This window comes from Oncorhynchus masou, chromosome 11, assembly GCF_036934945.1.
Source record: "Oncorhynchus masou masou isolate Uvic2021 chromosome 11, UVic_Omas_1.1, whole genome shotgun sequence".
Classification (NCBI taxonomy): domain Eukaryota; kingdom Metazoa; phylum Chordata; class Actinopteri; order Salmoniformes; family Salmonidae; genus Oncorhynchus; species Oncorhynchus masou.
This window is the reverse complement of record NC_088222.1, coordinates 23,677,188-23,698,501: the sequence shown is the minus strand read 5'-3', so window position 1 is coordinate 23,698,501 and position 21,314 is coordinate 23,677,188. Positions and strand designations below refer to the sequence as shown.

The 21,314-nt window shown below is 41.1% G+C and overlaps 1 protein-coding gene across 3 annotated transcripts in view; it reads right to left on the bottom strand.

The window, feature by feature from the left end:
• The window catches only part of LOC135548358 (bone morphogenetic protein 1-like), a 55,431-nt gene that overhangs the window by 17,132 nt on the left and 16,985 nt on the right, over nt 1-21,314 (bottom strand). For all 3 annotated transcript variants that reach the window (XM_064977878.1, XM_064977879.1, XM_064977880.1), the window contains 5 exons: nt 10,619-10,721; nt 9,999-10,115; nt 2,170-2,315; nt 1,651-1,846; nt 1,154-1,279 (listed from right to left, as the gene is read on the bottom strand). In XM_064977878.1, coding sequence (XP_064833950.1) covers nt 1,154-1,279; nt 1,651-1,846; nt 2,170-2,315; nt 9,999-10,115; nt 10,619-10,721 — 688 coding nt within the window. The remainder of the gene's footprint in view (nt 1-1,153; nt 1,280-1,650; nt 1,847-2,169; nt 2,316-9,998; nt 10,116-10,618; nt 10,722-21,314) is intronic.

The window sequence follows — 21,314 nt, the reverse complement described above, 5'->3', positions numbered from 1 at the left end:
CCTTGAATATGTGGACACCTATAAGTACCTAGGTGTCTGGCTAGACTGTAAACTCTCCTTCCAGACTCATATCAAACATCTCCAATCGAAAATCAAATCAAGAGTCGGCTTTCTATTCCGCAACAAAGCCTCCTTCACTCACGCCGCCAAACTTACCCTAGTAAAACTGTCTATCCTACCGATCCTCGACTTCGGCGATGTCATCTACAACATTGCTTCCAACACTCTACTCAGCAAACTGGATGCAGTTTATCACAGTGCCATCCGTTTTGTCACTAAAGCACCTTATACCACCCACCACTGCGACTTGTATGCTCTAGTCGGCTGGCCCTCGCTACATATTCGTCGCCAGACCCACTGGCTCCAGGTCATCTACAAGTCCATGCTAGGTAAAGCTCCGCCTTATCTCAGTTCACTGGTCACGATGGCAACACCCATCCGTAGCACGCGCTCCAGCAGGTGTATCTCACTGATCATCGCTAAAGCCAACACCTCATTTGGCCGCCTTTCGTTCCAGTACTGCTGCCTGTGACTGGAATGAATTGCAAAAATCCCTGAAGTTGGAGACTTTTATCTCCCTCACCAACTTCAAACATGTGCTATCTGAGCAGCTAACCGATCGCTGCAGCTGTACATAGTCTATTGGTAAATAGCCCACCCATTTTCACCTACCTCATCCCCACACTGTTTTTATTTATTTACTTTTCTGCTCTTTTGCACACCAGTATCTCTACCTGTACATGACCATCTGATCATTTATCACTCCAGTGCTAATCTGAAAAATTGTAATTATTTGCCTACCTCCTCATGCCTTTTGCACACAATGTATATAGACTCCCCTTTTTTCTACTGTGTTATTGACTTGTTAATTGTTTACTCCATGTGTAACTCTGTGTTGTCTGTTCACACTGCTATGCTTTATCTTGGCCAGGTCGCAGTTGCAAATGAGAACTTGTTCTCAACTAGCCTACCTGGTTAAATAAAGGTGAAATAAAAATAAATACATAAAAAGATGATTATTTTGTGATGTGAGACTGTGGATTGAGTTGTCTATTACCTTGAGACTGTCCAGTGAGTGGGATGGTGAAGTTGTGTGATTCATTCTCCATTGGTGTTTTTAGGAGATGGATAAGTAATAACCCCCTGCACTCACCCTCACAGCTGCGTCTGTCTGAGGCGAGCTCAAAGCCAGGGTCACAGGCACATCGGTAGCTGCCCAGGGTATTCACACAGCGCTGCTCACAGCGCCCATTATCAGGCTTACAACACTCGTCCATCTCTACCACCCACAGAGGCCGTTGTGATATGCAATTAAGAAGAAGAAAGGAACCATCAGTTCTACTGCACATTGTATAACTACTTCCACTTCCCCCCCTTTGTATGTTCATCAAAGTCGACCTCTTCCAAGTACAGACATCGTCGTAATATGCCATGATGAAAGAAGAACGAGAACATTTAGCAAAGCATTCTAGGAAACCATAAATTCTACATCCTTCCCTTTGTATTTTCAGTCCAAAGAAATAAAGAGTTCATCATATACTCCATTTATATACGCCATCTCACCCAGAGGTCATGGCATCCCAAAATATTACCCAATCCTGTGTCATCATAAACACTAATCACAGATGGACACTATTCTTGGCATCTGACCTTTGAAAAAGGTGGCAGCAAATCCATCCTTGTTCACTGATCCATCAGACACAAATTTCATCCAAAGCTGGTTGGAGCTGGTCTTGATGTCGTCTGGTTTGTCATGGCCACAGAAGCGGCCCAGCAGTGGACTGCTCTCTGAGTTCCCATCTCTCACTTCCAGGTAGTCATAAGCACAGCTGTCATGCCTCTCAATCTATGGTAGACATAAGGCAAGGAAGATTGGGGAGGATGTTGACACAGGATGCCCAACTGTCCTACGAATTCACATCTCTGCTATGTCGGTTTTAAATATGATTATTTCCACTATTATTTTGACAGTATCGTCCTATCGTCCTAGCACGTCCTACATCTCCAAGTGTCTGTACTATACGATTGGCAGTAAGAGCATGTGCTGGATGCGCTGCTGTCATCCCAGATTGAATGCTGATTATTCATCCTGCTCAGCAGTGTCTGGGTCTCGTACAGGATCGCGTGAAAATTACATTCTACTTCCCTTTCTGTCTCACAGTCGGTTACCTCAAATGACTGGAAGGAGAGGCCCACATGGAAGTCCTGTGCTACTGTGATCTTCCACACGCACACTTTGTTGGGTCGGTAGTCGTCAGGGTAGTTGGGTGACTGGATCTGGCCATTGTCCCTGTTCACCTCTCCCCCACAGATGGCTGGTGAGAGAGGGAAGCAGAAGGAGGGGGGTATAACTTCCATGAATTCTTCCAACAACAATATCAACTTCACCCTTTTCCCCTTCTTTTGAGATCAAGAGAATATAGTGATAAGCAATAGTTTCTGTGCATAGAGCTTACGTAATTTGAATGTTTCAGAAAACGAAGGCTTTTTTCAGACACTAAAAAAGGGAAAATAATCTCTCTCGATATCTATCTATATATAGTACCAGTCAAAGCTTGGACACCCCTACTCATTCAAGGGTATTTTGTTTTACTATGTTCTACATTGTAGAGTAATAGTGAAGGCATCAAAACTGTGAAATAACACATATGGAGTCATGTAGTAACCATTCACCTGCAATGCTTTACCAACAAGTCTTGAAGGAGTTCCCACATATGATGAGCACTTGTTGGCTGCTTTTTCTTCACTTTGCGGTCCAACTCTTTCCAAATCATCTCATTTGGGTTGAGATCGGGTGATAGTGGAGGCCAGATCATCTGATGCCGCACTCCATCACTCTCCATCTTGGTCAAATAGCCCTTACACAGCCTGGAGTTGTGTTTTGGGTCATTCTCCTGTTGAAAGTATATCTAAAAATATTTTTTTCAGCTCTACATGTAGGTCTCCTGATTTAAACCTGATCAAACTTGTTTGGCATCAACTGAACACATTCATCCATAACTCTGCCAAGCCGACAAGCACAGATGAACTAGTCAAGATGGCTAGAGAAATTGACGATACAATAATTAAAATTTAGTTTAAATAAACACCTGCATTTGAATGTATTTTTACTCGTTATTTTATTAGCATAAAGATAAAAAAGCATAAAGATGTTGATGAAGAAATACTGTACTGCTGTTTTGAGATAGAAATGTAACACTTTAGAGTACTTAAGCATCCAATACATTGCAAGTTGAGGGATTTTCACTACAGTAGCCGGGCTATAAAAAAGTATATTGTTCTGCTAATAGGAAACATTTGTATGATGGGCTACACCTGCTACAATACTACAGTAGACTTGTGGAAAACAAGTGTTTGACAACCTGTTTTCAAAATGCCTCCAGTTGTCCATCACTACTGTAAATAAAAACACAGCATCTTGTTTACATTCTTTATTGTAACCACAATGTCACAAATAATTTATATCTACCTTTCCAATAACTTTGAGTTTGGGATTTACAAATGTGCGCTTTTCATTATCAGTTACATTGTTTTAGTTCGAACATGCAGACTTTTTTTCTTTACATTATTGTTTTATGTAGGATGTTACATTTTTGACCAGTTGCAATAGTAAGTCGGCCTAATAAAAAAAGTCCTACTTCTATTAGGCTCTTCAGCCTCATAACTGGCTGAGGTAGGCTAAGTTATTTTATATAGGTCTTGGCTCCAAAGAACTAGACTCCAAATAAGCCCTCTTGTTGTTTGTAAAGTCAAATTAAAATGAAGATTATTGTTGAAATTAATTGCTCGACTGATGTAGGTTTTCTCCATCTGTTGGTGTGCAACACTTGCATAACAAGTTACACGGAACTCAAACCGGCTGTGTGTGTGCGCCATCGTGCGCTATCGTGCATAAATGTATTTTGTCCCCCTACACCAAACGCAATCATGACACGCAGGTTAAAACATCAAAACAAACCAATTGCATTAATTTGGGGACAGGTCGAAAAGCATTATACATGTATGGCAATTTAGCTAGTTAGCTTGCACTTGCTAGCTAGCTTGCTGCTGATAATTTGTCCTGGGTTATAAACATTGAGTTGTTATTTTACCTGAAATGCACAAGGTCCTCTACACCGACAATTAATCCACACATAAAACAGCCAACTGAATCATTTCTAGTCATCTCTCATCCTTCCAGGGTTTATTTTATTTTATACATTTATTTAACCAGGCAAGTCAGTTAAGAACAAATTCTTATTTCCAATGACGGCCTAGGAACAGTGGGTTAACTGCCTGTTCAGGGGCAGAACGGCAGATTTGTACCTTGTCAGCTCTGGGGTTTGAACACGCAACCTTGCGGTTACTAGTCACACGCTCTAACCACTAGGCTACCCTGAACTGTTACAGTGATTGCATCTACACTTTCATAGTATTACCACGACAACCGGCAAAACAGTTTGTCTTTCAATCACCCACGTGTATATCTGCTTCTATAAACCAATGAGGAGATGGGAGAGGCAGGACGTCCAGCGCGATCTGCGTCCAAAATAGAAAGGAGTTCTATTTTAGCCCTTGGCTGTCATGTCTTGTTATGTCTGTTCCTGTCCTTTCTCTTCACTCTGTCTCTCTCTGCTGGTCTTTTTAGGTTACCTTCTCTGTCTCTCATTCTTCAGCTGTTCTACATCTCCCCTAACTAGCTCATTCACTCTTTCTCACCTGTTCTCTCTTCCCCCTCTGATTAGGTCTCTATTTCTCTCTCTGTTCCTGCTACTTTCAGTGTCTGATTCTTGTTTGTGTTTTTGATGCCAGAAGCAAGCTGTCGTCTCGTTTGCTTCCACCTTGTCCTATCCTGTCGGAGTCTGCCTGGCAGGTGCATCCTGCACTATACTACGTTCTTTTTGTTCCATTGTCAACGTTGGAAGAGGATTTATGCCATTCCTGTTTTTCATTAAAGAACTCTGTTTTCTGTTAAAACCGCTTTTGGGTCTTCACTCAAGTACATAACACTTGGCATCGCACAATTGGCACAACAATTGAATAACTTGGATTTCTACATTTATTTTGCGACGCTCACGCAAGCAATGTGTCCGGTCTGGTCAGCATGTTAGCTATATTTTCAGCACCAGCCAATGTTCACCTCCTATTGATTGTGCTGTGGTTGTCGCCAGTTGTTTTTTAAATTGAACCTTTATTTAACTAGGCAAGGCAGGTAAGAACAAATTCTTATTTACAATCACAGCCTACCCCAGTTTACCTTGGGCCAATTGTACAACGCCCTATGGCACTCCCAATCACGGTCGGATGTGATACAGCCTTTATTCAAACCAGGGACTGTAGTAATGCCTCTTGCACTGAGATGCAGTGCCTTAGACCGCTGCGCCACTCGGGAGCCATCACCAATATATAGTCATGGCAAAAAGTTTTGAGAATTACACAAATATTAATTTTCACATAGTCTGCTGCCTCAGTTTGTATGATGGCAATTTGCATATACTCCAGAATGTTATGAAGAGTGATCATATGAATTGCAGTCCCTCTTTGCCATGCAAATGAACTGAATCCCCAAAAAACATTTCCACTGCATTTCAGCCCTGCCACAAAAGGACCAGCTGACATCATGTCAGTGATTCTCTCGTTAACACAGGTGTGAGTGTTGACAAGGACATGGCTGGAGATCACTCTGTCATGCTGATTGAGTTCAAATAACAGACTGAAAGCTTCAAAAGGAGGGTGATGCTTGGAATCATTGTTCTTCCTCTGTCAACCACGGTTGCCTGCAAGGAAACACGTGCCATCATCATTGCTTTGCACAAAAAGGGCCTCACAGGTTAGGATATTGCACCTATTTTTTTTATTTATTTTACCTTTATTTTACTAGGCAAGTCAGTTAAGAACAAATTCTTATTTTCAATGACAGCCTAGGAAGAGTGGGTTAACTGCCTGTTCAGGGGCAGAATGACAGATTTGTACCTTGTCAGCTCGGGGATTCAAACTTGCAACCTTTTGGTTACTTGATCAACGCTCTAACCACTAGGCTACCCTGCCGCACCACCTAAATCAACCATTTATCAGATCATCAAGAACTTCAAGGAGAGCAGTTCAATTGTTGTGAAGAAGGCTTCAGGGCACCCAAGAAAGTCCAGAAAGTGCCAGGATCGTCTCCTAAAGTTGATTCAGCTGCGGGATCGAGGCACCACCAGTACAGAGCTTGCTGAGGAATGGCAGCAGGCAGGTGTGAGTGCATCTGCGTGCACAGTGAGGCAAATACTTTTGGAGTATGACCTGGTGTCAAGAAGGGCAGCAAAGAAGCCACTTTCTGGGAAAAACATCAGGGACAGACTGGTATTCTGCAAAAGGTACAGGGATTGGACTGCTGAGGACTGGAGTAAACTCATTTCTCTGATGAATCCCCTTTCCGATTGTTTTGGGCATCCGGAAAAAAGCTTGTCCGGAGAAGACAAGGTGAGCGCTACCATCAGTCCTGTGTCATGCCAACAGTAAAGCATCCATTCATGTGCGGGTTTGCTTCTCAGCCAAGGGAGTGGGCTCAATCACAATTTTGCCTAAGAACACAGACATGAATAAAGAATGGTACCAACATATCCTACGAGAGTAACTTGTCCCAACCATCCAAGAACAGTTTGGTGACGAACAATGCCTTTTCCAGCATGATATAGCACCTTGCCATAAGGCAAAAGTGATAACTAAGTGGCTCGGGGAACAAAACATCAATATTTTGGGTCCATGGCCAGGAAACTCCCCAGACCTTAATCCCATTGAGAACATGTGGTCAATCTTCGAGAGGCGGGTGGACAAACAAAACCCCACAAATTCTGACTAACTCCAAGCATTGATTATGCAAGATTGGACTGCCATCAGTCAGGATGTGGCCCAGAAGTTAATTGACAGCATGCCAGGGCGGATTGCAGAGGTCTTGAAAAAGAATGGTTAACACTGCAAATATTGGCTCTTTGCATCAACTTCATGTAATTGTCATGTAATTGTCAATAAATGCCTTTGACACTTATGGAATGCTTGTAATTATACTTCAGTATTCCATAGTAACATCTGACAAAAATATCTAAAGACGCAAACTTTGTTGAAATTAAAAAGTATCTATATTCACAGTAAAACTAGTCCTATATCGACATAACCTGAAAGGCCTATCAGCAAAGAAGAAGCTACTGCTCCAAAACAGTCATAAAAAAACAGACTACGGTTTGCAACTACACATGGGGACAAAGATCGTACTTTTTGGAGAAATATCCTCTGGTCTGATGAAACAAAAATAGAACTGTTTGGCAATAATGACCATCGTTATAGAGCAAACATTGGGAAGCTTGCAAGCTGAAGAACACCATCCCAACCGTGAAGCACGGGGGTGGCAGCATCATGTTGTGGGGGTGCTTTGCTGCAGGAGGGACTGGTGCACTTCACATAATAGATAGCATCATGAGGCAGAAATATTATGTGGATATATTGAAGCAACATCTCAAGTCATCAGTCAGGAAGTTAAAGCTTGGTCGCAAATGGGTCTTCCAAATGGACAATGACCCCAAACATACTTCCAAAGTTGTGGCAAAATGGCTTATGGACAACAAAGTCAAGGTATTGGAGTGGCCATCACAAAGCCCTGACCTCAATCCTATAGAAAATGTGTGGGCAGAACTGAAAAAGTGTGTGCGAGCAAGGAGGCCTACAAACCTGACTCAGTTACACCAGCTCTGTCAGGAGGAATGGGCCAACATGCACCCAACTTATTGTGGGAAGCTTGTGGAAGGCTACACGAAACGTTTGACCCAAGTTAAACAATTTAAAGGCAATGCTACCAAATACTAATTGGGTGTATGTAAACTTCTGACCCACTGGGAGTGTGATGAAAGAAACACAAGCCGAAATAAATAATTCTCTCTACTATTATTCTGACATTTCACATCCTTAAAATAAAGTGGTGATCCTAACTGACCTAAGACAGGGAATTTTTACTAGGATTAAATGTCAGGAATTGTGAGAAACTGAGTTGAAATGTATTTGGCTTTGGTGTATGTAAACTTCCGACTTCAACTGTATATATATATATATATATATATATATATATATATATATATATATATATATCTTTTTTTCAGAACATTAACTGTGTGTATGTAGATACGTGTGTAGGTAGATGTGGAAACAAAGGATTTGTTGCAAGTTGGGGAGGGGGGTGTTTCTTATTTTCAATGATGGCCTAGGAACAGTGGGTTAACTGCCTGTTCAGGGGCAGAACAACAGATTTGTACCTTGTCAGCTCAGGGATTTGAACTTGCAACCTTCCAGTTACTATTTTATTTTATTTATTTATTTCACCTTTATTTAACCAGGTAGGCAAGTTGAGAACAAGTTCTCATTTACAATTGCGACCTGGCCAAGATAAAGCAAAGCAGTTCGACACATACAACGACACAGAGTTACACATGGAGTAAAACAAACATACAGTCAATAATACAGTATAAACAAGTCTATATACGATGAGAGCAAACTAGTCCAACGCTCTAACCACTAGGCTACCCTGCCACCCCAAAATTCTTTAGGAGAGATTGAATAGTTTTTGTTCAGCTAATAGCCCATCCTAGAAATGTTGTTAGCATAATTCACAGCCTGCTACGCTTGAGAAAAACGAATAATAATAATTTTCCACTTGTTAAAGATTCCAATTGATAAAGTGTTTCTAGCCACAAATCGGCCCCAACCCCAATTAATACATTTGGGCACAGTCGAAAGCGTGCTGGACTTCAGGCTAGAATGTTGAGGATTCGAAACCTGCTTCCTGCTTGTTTCATTCCATTATTATGCCGGTCTCAGAGCAAATAGCCTCGATTGTTACTCCCATCTCATTCCTCACCTTCTTCCACGCGTCATTCTCTGCCTGAGTGGCTCGCTTGTGGGTGTGCTGGAAGGATATGGTAGCACCTTCGGTTGGGTGTCAAGAATTCAGCATAGCAAGTTTGTTTGAAGGTCTGGTTATTCACAGGCAAATAGTAGTATGCTCTAAACCGCTCTAGGAAGTGTAGTGTACTGTTTTTTTCTTCTGTATATATGAATTACAAATCAGCCTTTACTTAAATCATGTTTCTAGTATATTGCATAGTTACAATGTGTAATCATTGATGTCCTAGGAGCGGCAGTGGTAAACACTGTTGAAGTGTATAATTGTAATACATACATGCAGACACAGCATCATTCAAAGAATGAAGTTTGATACACCTTGTTTTGGATATAACTGACAAAATACTTGCTAAATAGCCATTTTCGCAAATTAACTTTATGACAAAAAAATAAATGCAAAATCGTTTGTTTCTACATTAACATATTCCTCTCAATTGTACAGTCTTCGCTTGACTCGTTATAATTACTTACATTTGCTTCCACCGTAATGTTTTTGTCAAACACCTTTGCTGAAGAAAGTCATCAGCAATGGGTGGCATAACGTCAAATTCATCATTGGAACCACTCAATATGATTGGTCATATAAAAACCTTGGGACCCAAATGCATAATGAGTGCTCTAACTCCGCCCTGCGGTGGTGTGGAGCAAAAAGTCCCGCGGTGTAAGCTCGCAACTTTTAAAAGGAGGAACCACTGTACCACCCCTACCTTGTCACAACACAAATGAATGGCTCAAACGCATTAGGAAGGAAATAAATCCCACAAATTAACTTTTAACAAGGCATACCAGTTAATTGAAATGCATTCCATGTAACTGCCCCATGAAGCTGGTTGAGAGAATGCAAAGCTGTCATCCAGGCAAAGGGTGGCTACTTTGAAGAATCTCAACTATATAACACTTTTTGGTTACTACGTGACTCCATATGTGTTATTGCATAGTGTTGATGTCTTCACTATTAATCTACAATGTAGAAAATAGTAAAAATAAAGAAAAACCCTTGAACGAGTAGATGTGACCAAACTTTTGACTGGTACTGTATATAAACAAAATATAAACAATATGGACTATGGTCAAATGGCTGATGTTACCTTCATACACGGCTGAGAAGCCCTTGCCCACCCAGTTGCTGCTGCTCCTGAACTCTATCCATAGCCGACTATCCGTGGAAACGATAGGGCCAGGTAGACTGTCCCCACAGTAACGGCCTGATGCAAAAGATAAAACAAAAACACCACAACAACTCCAGGGTAATGACTAATAACAACACTGAGATAGGCAGCTCCTGGGCTGAGATTCATTCCAATCTGAGTTAGATCCACCTTATTGTGCGATTTACATTTAAAGGTAATTTCCGATTGTGCCAACATGTGCAAAGTTTACTGTGAATGCGGTCTCTGTGAATGAGGGAACACTGTCTTTAAAAGGTGCACAGCTGAAAAGGGGCAATTGGGATGAATCCGAGGCATAGTTTATCACTATTACACAGACAGCTGGCGATGTCTGATCTTTATGTATCAGTCTATTATTCTGAACATATTGTACATTCCAACCATTCTAACATTTTTCTGCTCTAGGATTTAAAAATATCAGGTGAACATCAACTTGATTGGATGTTTTCTGAGAGTTATTGGCAGATGTAGATAGCAGACCTCTCTGGAGAGTTCTCTATGGATAGGTTCGACTCTAAATCTTTTTCCAAGTAAAAGACCTTTCAGAGGGGCTTTTCTCCCGAACCCGTCTCGGACCTCCACATGGTCATACCAGCACAAGTGACTCCTGTAGAGGTCCATGGCAGTAATGTTCAGAATTATCTGTGTGTGAGAGAGAGAGAGAGAGAGAGAGAGAGAGAGAGAGAGAGAGGCAGACAGACAGACAGACAGACAGACAGACACAGACACGCAGACAGACAGAAATGAAGATAGGGAGAGATAAAAGAAAGGTGTCATGACATTGGCCTGGGGGATAGGTTTATGACAGTCATAAATACCTATTTTTCCCTTTTTCCTCTCTCTACCCTACTGAGGTAAAAAAAAAAACTTGGTTAACATAGAGATTCTGGGAACATCAGTAGGTAGGGGGAAATGAACTATATTCTGGTAATCCGAACAATTGAACATATGCGGTGGTACTTAAAACCTCTTGGTGTTAGGGGGCAGTATTTTCATTTTTGGAAAAAAAACATGCCCGTTTTAAACAGGATATTTTGTCAGGAAAAGATGCTAGAATATGCATATAATTGACGGCTTTGGATAGAAAACACTCTAACGTTTCCAAAACTGTAAAGATATTGTCTGTGAGTATAACAGAACTGATGTTGCAGGCGAAAGCCTGAGAAAAATCCAATCCGGAAGTGCCCCAGGTTTTGAAAGCGCTGCGTTCCAATGACTCCCTATTCAGCTGTGAATGTACCATGAACGAGTTTACGCTTTCTACGTATTCCCCAAGGTGTCTACAGCATTGTGACGTAGTTTTACGCATTTTTATTGAAGAATAGCCATAGGCGGCCACATTGCGTAAGTGATCACATGGTGGCCCCGAGAGAGATTCTCACGTAAAATACAGAGGTAGCCATTATTCCAATCGGTCCTAATGAAAAACGAATTGTCCCAACGGATATATTATCGAATAGATATTAGAAAAACACCTTGAGGATGGATTCTAAACAACGTTTGCCATGTTTCTGTCGATATTATGGACCTAATTTGGAATATTTTTTGGCATTGTGGTGACCGTAATTTGGGGCGATTTCTCAGCCAAACGTGAAGAACAAACGGAGCTATTTCGCTTACAAAAATAATCTTTTGGGAAAAAATTAACTTTGGCTGTCTACCTGGGAGTCTCGTGAGTGAAAACATCCGAAGTTCATCAAAGGTAAACGATTTAATTTGATTGCCTTTCCGATTTCCGTGACAAGGTTGCCTGCTGCTAGCAAGGCATAATGCTATGCTAGGCTATGATAAACCTACACAAATGCTTGTCTAGCGTTGTCTGTAAAGCATATTTTGAAAATCTGAGATGACAGGGTGACTAACAAAAGGCTAAACTGTGTTCCAATATATTTCTCTTGTCATTTTCATGAATATGAATATTTTCTAGGAAGATTTATGTCTGTTGCATTATGCTAATTAGTGTCAGATGATGACAACGGTCCCGTTCACGGGATGGGGTGTCACTACAGGTTAATGAATATGATGTCAGTTCAGTTGTCATCTGAGACATTCTCATCAATGATAATATGACAAACTCTACAGTGGAAAGTCTACACATCAGAGTTATCGGATTCACATGGAATTGTTGTTCAATTTAAATGTTTGAATATGAAATTATTTGTGACGGGATGAAATGTGATTTTAGCTTCTAAAATGTGAGATGTGGGTTTTCATAAGTTAGGGCTGCTCACTCAGTGGCCCGCCCACCTGAAGAGACAGAGGTTGTATACTATGAAACACACCCCTTTTCTCCCTTCCTATATAAGCCCTTGACGACAATAGAACTTCCTGTTCCGAGGATGTGAGGACGACGGTCCGATGTCAGGATGGTTCAGATAATAACTACAGAACAAAGCCAACATCAGCATGAGCTTTGGTTGCGAATAGTATTAACTTTGAACTCTTATTCACAACAGAAGTCATACCTCCTAGCCGTTGAGTTAGCGACCGCAGCTGCAAACGCAGGTTAGGAAGGAACAGACAGAGTATCACATCTACCACACAACGACGTTACTATAATGTATCCAATTGTCCACCAGAGACATTCTTCAAAGGACAAAGGACTCGATTTGGCAACACGGTCTTCCATCCACCACCAACCTACTGAAGCGCAGCTCAGAGTAAATATTTATTGTATTTTCCTTTTCCAAATGGGCGGTCATTTAGAATGCATAAGATACTGTATTTACGATAGCACATCTTTTTTCCTTTGTTCCTTAGTCTCCCACTCTTTCACTCAACTCAGCCCCTTTGTGTAACAAGCTGTCATATCTGTTCCGCCCGCTAGTGACGTTTTCCTTTATGACGTCATTTGTAATCAAGTTATGATTTAATTATGTGTACGTGTGGTATTTAGTAAATAAATTATTAAACCCAATTTTGTATTGCTGATTAAACTTATTAGCCAGGGTTCTTGCAGATAACCAAGAATTTACAACTTTCAGATTATGAGACTGAAGTAAGATGACGATTGATATTGACTGCTATAGATGTAAAACATTACTAGGTCTTTAAGAGTTTATTCGGAAGATAACAGCTCTATAAATATTATTTTGTGGTGCACGACTCTCTAGTTAATTACATTTACATGATTAGCTCAATCAGGTGATATTAATTACGGAGAAAATATTTTATAGAATAGCATGTCTTATCAATTAATCTGGCATAGCCAAAGACACGACAAAGGAAAGAGTAGAGTTTGTTAAGGGTAGCACATAAAGGTAAGAGGAAATCAAGCATTTCTTCTCGAGTGATCGAGAGAGCAGCACAATTAAATTCAGGTTGAGTTGTCAGGCAATGTAGCCAATGCACCTCACTTGAATCAAACCAGAACTATCCTCCCCTTTGTTATAGGATACCGTATATATTTTGTCAAGTGAACTGATTAGGGGTTGCAAAGTTTACCAGTAAACTACCAGAATTTTGGTATCTTTCAAGAGTTTATGTAATCTATCACAATATCTCTAATGGCCCTTTTGGGTACATCAGATGAGGTGTCTGTAATCATCTCTGGCCTTATCACGTAAAATATATAAAATAATAAGATCATTTTAATAAATGTAAGAGAATGACAACGCTGTAAAACATTGTCCTAAATACAAACCAGCAATTTTGTGAAAATCATTGGTGTTTAATATGATGGTTTCAGCATGAAATATAATTTTTATTTTAATTTACACATTTTAATTTATTTTACTATGTCATTATGTATTTGTTGTCAATGTGTTGGTGTCAAACTGGTGTCGGTTGTGAAAAAAGCCTAGTTGGAAGAGTTGCAGAGATAATTGAAAATAATGCCATTGTTGAGTAAATGATTTTTTCATTAATGGGGCTATTTTCTTTTACATTTACATTTAAGTCATTTGGCAGACGCTCTTATCCAGAGCGACTTACAAATTCTTTTCAACCATATGGTCTATCTACTAGGTGTATGTCGCACATCACTACTTGGGGCGGCATTTGAACGTAAACATACATTTTCTTTTATCAAAATGTGCTTTTTTTTGCCAGAAATACCTTCTGAAACGTGAACTTCATGTGCCTTAATTTAATAACAAACTTGTATTCCACCCATAAATTCAAATAAAATCGTTAAATTAAGAGTTTAGATTGTTTAGCCACGGAAAAAGACAGGGACATTCATGCTAGCCATAGATTGACTAATATAATGAATGGGCTGGACATGCCAGGAGATGTTTGGATTGGTCTGCCATTTAGCATGCTTCTGTCTATAATGTGAGCTGTTCAGTATGTGCTGACAGTCCTTTCTACCACACTGTTTTTGAAAGATATATCATTAGCCATCGAGAAATAAAAATGTTTTGCTACTTTTGTCAACAACATTGAAGCCCTGAATTTAGCAGGCGTTATCGACAGATCAGTTGGAAAATGTGATGGGCTACTTTCTGCACATGCCACATGGTTAAATGATTCAAGTCTGCCGTAAGAGTCTAGCTACATTTTCAGATATAAGTTTCTAATTTTGTCAATAAGTCATTTTAATTGCAAAGCAATAAAGCACACTAAAGCATACTGTCAGTTAGCTAGCAAATATTAGCTTGCTGGCTCAATATTTAATGTTACATGTATGATCTGTGTAGTAATATTATTCAAATCAGAAAGCTAATATTAAGCTATAACTAGCAATGGAAATAGTTATCTAATATGCAGATTCATACTACAGCTATGACAATGTTTATATTGGTAGTAGTATGCGTTGGGATTATGTCAGTTCATTGTTTAGCTACATGTCTAAACAAAAGACTATTACAAAAGATTATTACATGACCCATCAAATTAGCCAGGGATTTTATCTGGACACTTTCTGTTTTTGATATTGTCGCTATGCAAGTACCCATTTCACTGTACCATTTACACCTTCTGTACTGTATCATGTGCATGTGACAAAGACATTTCCATATGATGTGAACCCTTAAAAAGATGAGTGGGGTTAAGGCTTAAGAGGGTATGAATGATGTTGAATAGGTGTAGACAAAAAAAGAGTTCTCCAGTAGGTGTACCAAAATATTCAAGGCCATTTTCTCAAAAGTGAGGTTACAAGTTGATCAACTTTCAAAGCAGAATTACATTTCCATTGTTCCTCAACTGCAGTGTATGATACAGTGAGGCAAAAAAAGTATTTAGTCAGCCACCAACTGTGCAAGTTCTCCCACTTAAAAAGATGAGAGGCCTGTAATTTTCATCATAGGTACACTTCATCTATGACAGACAAAATGAGAGAAAAAAATCCAGAAAATCACATTGTAGGATTTTTTATGAATTTATTTGCAAATTATGGTGGAAAATAAGTATTTGGTCACCTACAAACAAGCAAGATTTCTGGCTCTCACAGACCTGTAACTTCTTCTTAAAGAGGCTCCTCTGTCCTCCACTCGTTACCTGTATCAATGGCACCTGTTTGAACTTGTTATCAGTATAAAAGACACCTGTCCACAACCTCAAACAGTCACACTCCAAACTCCACTATGGCCAAGACTCCACGCAAGATCTCACCCTGTGGGGTCAAAATGATCACAAGAACGGTGAGCAAAAATCCCAGAACCACACGGGGGGACCTAGTGAATGACCTGCAAAGAGCCGGGACCAAAGTAACAAAGCCTACCGTCAGTAACACACTACGCCGCCAGGGACTCAAATCCTGCAGTGCCAGACGTGTCCCCCTGCTTAAGCCAGTACATGTCCAGGCCCATCTGAAGTTTGCTAGAGAGCATTTGGATGATCCAGAAGAAGATTGGGAGAATGTCATATGGTCAGATGAAACCAGATATTTGGAGGACAAAGAATGCTGAGTTGCATCCAAAGAACACCATACCTACTGTGAAGCATGGGGGTGGAAACATCATGCTTTGGGGGTGTTTTTCTGCAAAGGGACCAGGACGACTGATACGTGTAAATGAAAGAATAAATGGGGCCAACTATCGTGTGATTCTGAGTGAAAACCTCCTTCCATCAGCAAGGGCATTGAAGATGAAACGTGGCTGGGTCTTTCAGCATGACAATGATCCCAAACACACCGACCCGGGCAACGAAGGAGTGGCTTCGTAAGAAGCATTTCAAGGTCCTGGAGTGGCCTAGCCAGTCTCCAGATCTCAACCCCATAGAAAATCTTTGGAGGGAGTTGAAAGTCCATGTTGCCCAGCAACAACCCCAAAATATCACTGCTCTAGAGGAGATCTGCATGGAGGAATGGGCCAAAATACCAGCAACAGTGTGTGAAAACCTTGTGAAGACTCACAGAAAACGTTTGACCTCTGTCATTGCCAACAAAGGGTATATAACAAAGTATTGAGATAAACTTTTGTTATTGACCAAATACTTATTTTCCACCATAATTTGCAAATAAATTCATTAAAAATCCTACAATGTGATTTTCTGGATTTTCTTTTCTCATTTTGTCCGTCATAGTTGAAGTGTACCTATGATTAAAATTTACAGGGCTCTCTCATCTTTTTAAGTGGGAGAACTTGCACAATTGGTGGCTGACTAAATACTTTTTTGCCCCACTGTATACTATTTTCCAACTCTGAGTCTCTACTTCATTCCAACACAATTTCTGTGTGGGTTCACAGCTCCAATCCAGATGCGTTGATCATTACTAAGACGTGGTAAAGGAAGAGTGTTTTCGCCAAGACAGATCTTCCAAAGGTGGAGGGAGTGGTAATGTTTACCAAGGATCACCTTCAGTACTCGGTTGTCACCACCAGGTCTGTACCCACACAATTTGATTTGCTGGTTTTAAACATTAAACTTTCAAATAGCTCTTTGTTGACTGTCGCTGGGTGCTATTGTCCTCTATCAACACCGGCCTGTACCCTACCTGCCCTAAGCTCTCTCCTGGCCCCTTACACTAAGTCTGAATTTGTCCTGCTTGGTGACCTAAACTGCTTAAACCACCTGACCCAGTCCTAAAGCAATGAGACTCCTTAAATCTTTCTTAGATTATTACCAATCCCACAAGGTATGACTCCAAACACCCAGAAAAGGCTATTCTCCTTATGTTATCCTCACAAATAATCCTGATAGATATCATTGTGGTGTTTTCAGTAATGACCTTAGTGATCACTGTTTTACAGCCTGTGTTCGTAATGGCTGCTCAGTGAAACGACCTGTCTTAATTTGTCATTGACGCTTGCTAAAAAACTTTCATGAGCAAGCCTTCCTTCATGACCTTGCCTCTGTAAATTGGTACAGAATGAGCTTGATCTGTTGAAGATGCTTGGACCTTCTTTTTTAATATTTTCAGTGGTATTGTTAACAAACACGCCGACATAAAGAAAATGAGAATTAAAAACAGGTTCAGCCCCTGGTTCAACCGTGATCTTGCAGAGTTACTCCACCTCAAGAATAGCATTTGACGAAAGGCTCGGCACACGAATACTCAGTCTGACTGGCTATCATTCAGGCAAATGAGAAGTAAGTGCACTCAAGCTATCCGGAAGGTCAAAGTTAGTTCCTTTAAGGAGCAGTTCTCTTTCTGTGGGTCTGACCCCAAGAAGTTCTAGAAAACGGTTAAAGACCTGGAGAATAAATCCTCCTCACAGCTGCCCATAACCCTTAAACGTTGATGTGGGGTTGTTACTGACAAGAAGCACATGGCTGAGCTCTTTAGTCACCACTTCATTAAGTCAGGATGCCCCCTTCCAACATTTCCTAATCTCCCACCCCTTCTAATGTGACTAATATGACTATCCCCGATGCTTCTCCCTCTTTTTCCCCTGCCCTGCTACAAACTTTCTCTCTGCGGGCAGTGACTGAGTCCGAGGTGCTAAAGGAGCTCCTTAAACTTGACCCAAAAAAAAACATCTGGGTCAGATGGGCCTATTTCTCTTTTGCCCTGTTTATCAAAAGTGTTGGAAAAACTTGTCAATAATCAACTGACTGGCTTTCTTGATGTCTATAGTATTCTCTCGTGTATGCAGTCTGGTTTCTGCTCAGGTTATGGATGTGTCACTGCAACCTTAAAAGTTCCTCAATGATGTCACCATGTCCTTGATTCTAAGCAATATTGTGCTGCTATTTTTAGGAACTTGGCCAAAGCTTTTGATACGGTAGACCATTCCATTCTTGTGGGCCGGCTAAGGAGTATTGGTGTCTCTGAGGGGTCTTTGGTCTGGTTTGCTAACTACCTCTCTCAAAGAGTGCAGTGTATAAAGTCAGAATAGCTGCTGTCTCAGCCACTGTCTGTCACCAAGGGAGTCCCCAAAGGCTCCATCCTAGGCCTCACGCTCTTCTCAATTTACATCAACAACATACCTCAGGCAGTAGGAATCTCTCTCATCCATTTATATGGAGATGATACAGTCTTATACTCAGCTGGCCCCTCCCTGGATTTTATGTTAAATGCTCTACAACAAAGGTTTATCTACCCTTAACCTTGTCATGACCACCTCAGAAACAAAGGTCATGTGGTTTGGTAAGGAGAATGCTCTTCACCCCACAGGTGGGATTACTACCTCCTGAGGGTTTAGAGCTTGAGGTAGTTACGTCATACAAGTACTTAGGAGTATTGCTAGACGGTGCACTGTCCCTCTCTCAGCACATATCAAAGCTGAAGTTAAATCTAGACTTGGTTTCCTCTATCGTAATCACTCCTCTTTCACCCCAGCTGACAAAAACTAACCCTGATTCAGATGACCATCCTACTCATGCTAGATTACGGCGACACAATTTATAGATCGGCAGGTAAGGGTGCTCCCGAGCGGCTAGATATTCTTTACCATTCGGCCATCAGATTTGCCACCAATACTCCTTATAGGACACATCACTGCACTCTATACTCCTCTGTAAACTGGTCATCTCTGTATACCCGTCACAAGACCCACTGGTTGATGATTATTTATAAAAAACCCTCTTAGGCCTTATTCCGCCCTATCTGAGTTATCTACTGCAGCCCTCATCCTCCACATACAACACCCGTTCTGACAGTCACATTATGTTAAAGGTCCCCAAAGCATACACATCCCTGGGTCGCTCCTCTTTTCAGTTCGCTGCAGCTAGCGACTGGAACGAGCTGCAACAAACACTCAAACTGGACAGTTTTCTCAATCTCTTCATTCAAAGACTCAATCATGGACACTCTTACTGACAGTTGTGGCTGCTTTGTGTGATGTATTGTTGTCTCTACCTTTGTGCTGTTGATGGTGCCCAATAATGTTTGTACCATGTTGTGTGCTGCTACCATGTTGTGTTGTGTTGATACCATGCTGTGTTGTCATGTGTTGCTGCCTTGCTATGTTGATGTCTAGGCCTCTTTTTATGTATTGTTGTGTTGTCTCTCTTGTTGTGATGTATGATTTGTTCTATAGGTATATTGTATTTTATTTATTTTTTATCCCAGGCCCCCTTCCCCGCAGAAGACCTTTTGCCTTTTGGAAGGCCGTCATTGTAAAAAAAAATGTGTACTTCATGGACTTGCCTAGTTAATTAAAAGGTCAATAAAAAAAATACAAGTAAAAAAAATCTATATGAGGTCCCACAGTTGAAAATGCATGTCCAAGCAAAATCCAAGCCATGAGGTTGAAGAAATTGTCCTGAGAGCTCCGAGACAGGATTGTGTTGAGGCACAGATCTGGTGAAGGGTACCAAAATATTTATGTAGCATGGAACCACCAAGACTCTTCCTAGAGCTGACTTCCCAGAGCAATTGGGGGAGAAGGGCCTTAGTCAGGGAGGTGACCAAGAACCCGATGGTCACTCTGAAAGAGCTTTAGAGTTCCTCTGTGGAGACAGGATAAACTTCTAGAAGGACAACCATCTCTGCAGCACTCCACCAATCAGGCCTTTATGGTAGAGTGGCCAGATGGAAGCCACACCTCAGTAAAAGGCACATGACAGCTCGCTCAGAGTTTGCCGAAAGGCACCTAAATACTCTCAGATCATGAGAAACAAGATTCACTTGTCTAAGAATGAACTCTTCGGCCTGAACGCCAAGCGTCACATCTGGAGGAAACCTGGCATCATCCCTATGGTGAAGCATGGTGGTGGCAGCATCATGCTGTGGAGATGTTTTTCAATGGCAGGGACTGGAAGACTAGTCAGTATTGAGGGAAAGATGAACTGAGCAAAGTACAGCGAAATCCTTGATGAAAACCTGCTCCCGAGCTCTCAGGACCTCAGACTTGGACAAAGGTTCACCTTTCAACACAACAACAACGCTAAGCACACAGCCAAGACAACGCAGGGGTAGTTTCAGGACAAGACTCTGACTGTCCTTGAGTGACCCTGCCAGAACCCAAACTTTAACCCAATCGAACATCTTTGTTGAGACCTGAAAATAGCTGTGCAGTGACGCTCCCCATCCAACCTGACAGAGCTTGAGAGGATCTGCAGAGAAGAATGGGAGAAACTCCCCGAATACATCTGTACCAAGCGTGTAGCGTCATACCCAAGAAAATTTGAGGCTGTAATCACTGCCAAAAGTGCTTCAACAGAGTCCTGAGTAAAGGGTCTGAATACTTAAGTTAATGTGATATCTATGTTTTTTTATTTCAAATAAATTATAAAAGCATTTCCAAAAAACAGTTTTTGCTTTGTCATCATGGGGTATTGTGTGTAGATTGATGAGGAAATAGAACAATTTAATACATTTTCGAGTAAGGCTGTAACGTAAACAAAATGTGGAAAAGGCAAGGGGTCTGATTACTTCCCGAATGCACTATATGAACACAGAAAAACTCACAGTGTCCTCTCACAGTCAACTGCATTTATTTTCAGCAAACTTAACATGTGTAAATATTTGTATGAACATAACAAGATTCAACAACAGACATAAACTGGACAAGTTCCACAGACATGTGACTAACAGAAATGGAATAATGTGTCCCTGAACAAAGGGGGGGGATCAAAATCAAAAGTAACAGTCAGTATCTGGTGTGGCCACCAGCTGCAATAAGTACTACAGTGCATCTCCTCTTCAGGGACTGCACCAGATTTGCCAGTTCTTGCCGTGAGATGTTAGCCCACTTTTCCACCAAGGCACCTGCAAGTTCCCAGACATTTCTGGGGGAATGGCCCTAGCCTTCACCCTCCGATCCAACAGGTCCTAGACGTGCTCAATGGGATTGAGATCCGGGCTCTTTGCTGGCCATGGCAGAACACTGACATTCCTGTCTTGCAGGAAATCACACACAGAACGAGCAGTATGTGGCACTGTCATGCTGGAGGGTCATGTCAGGA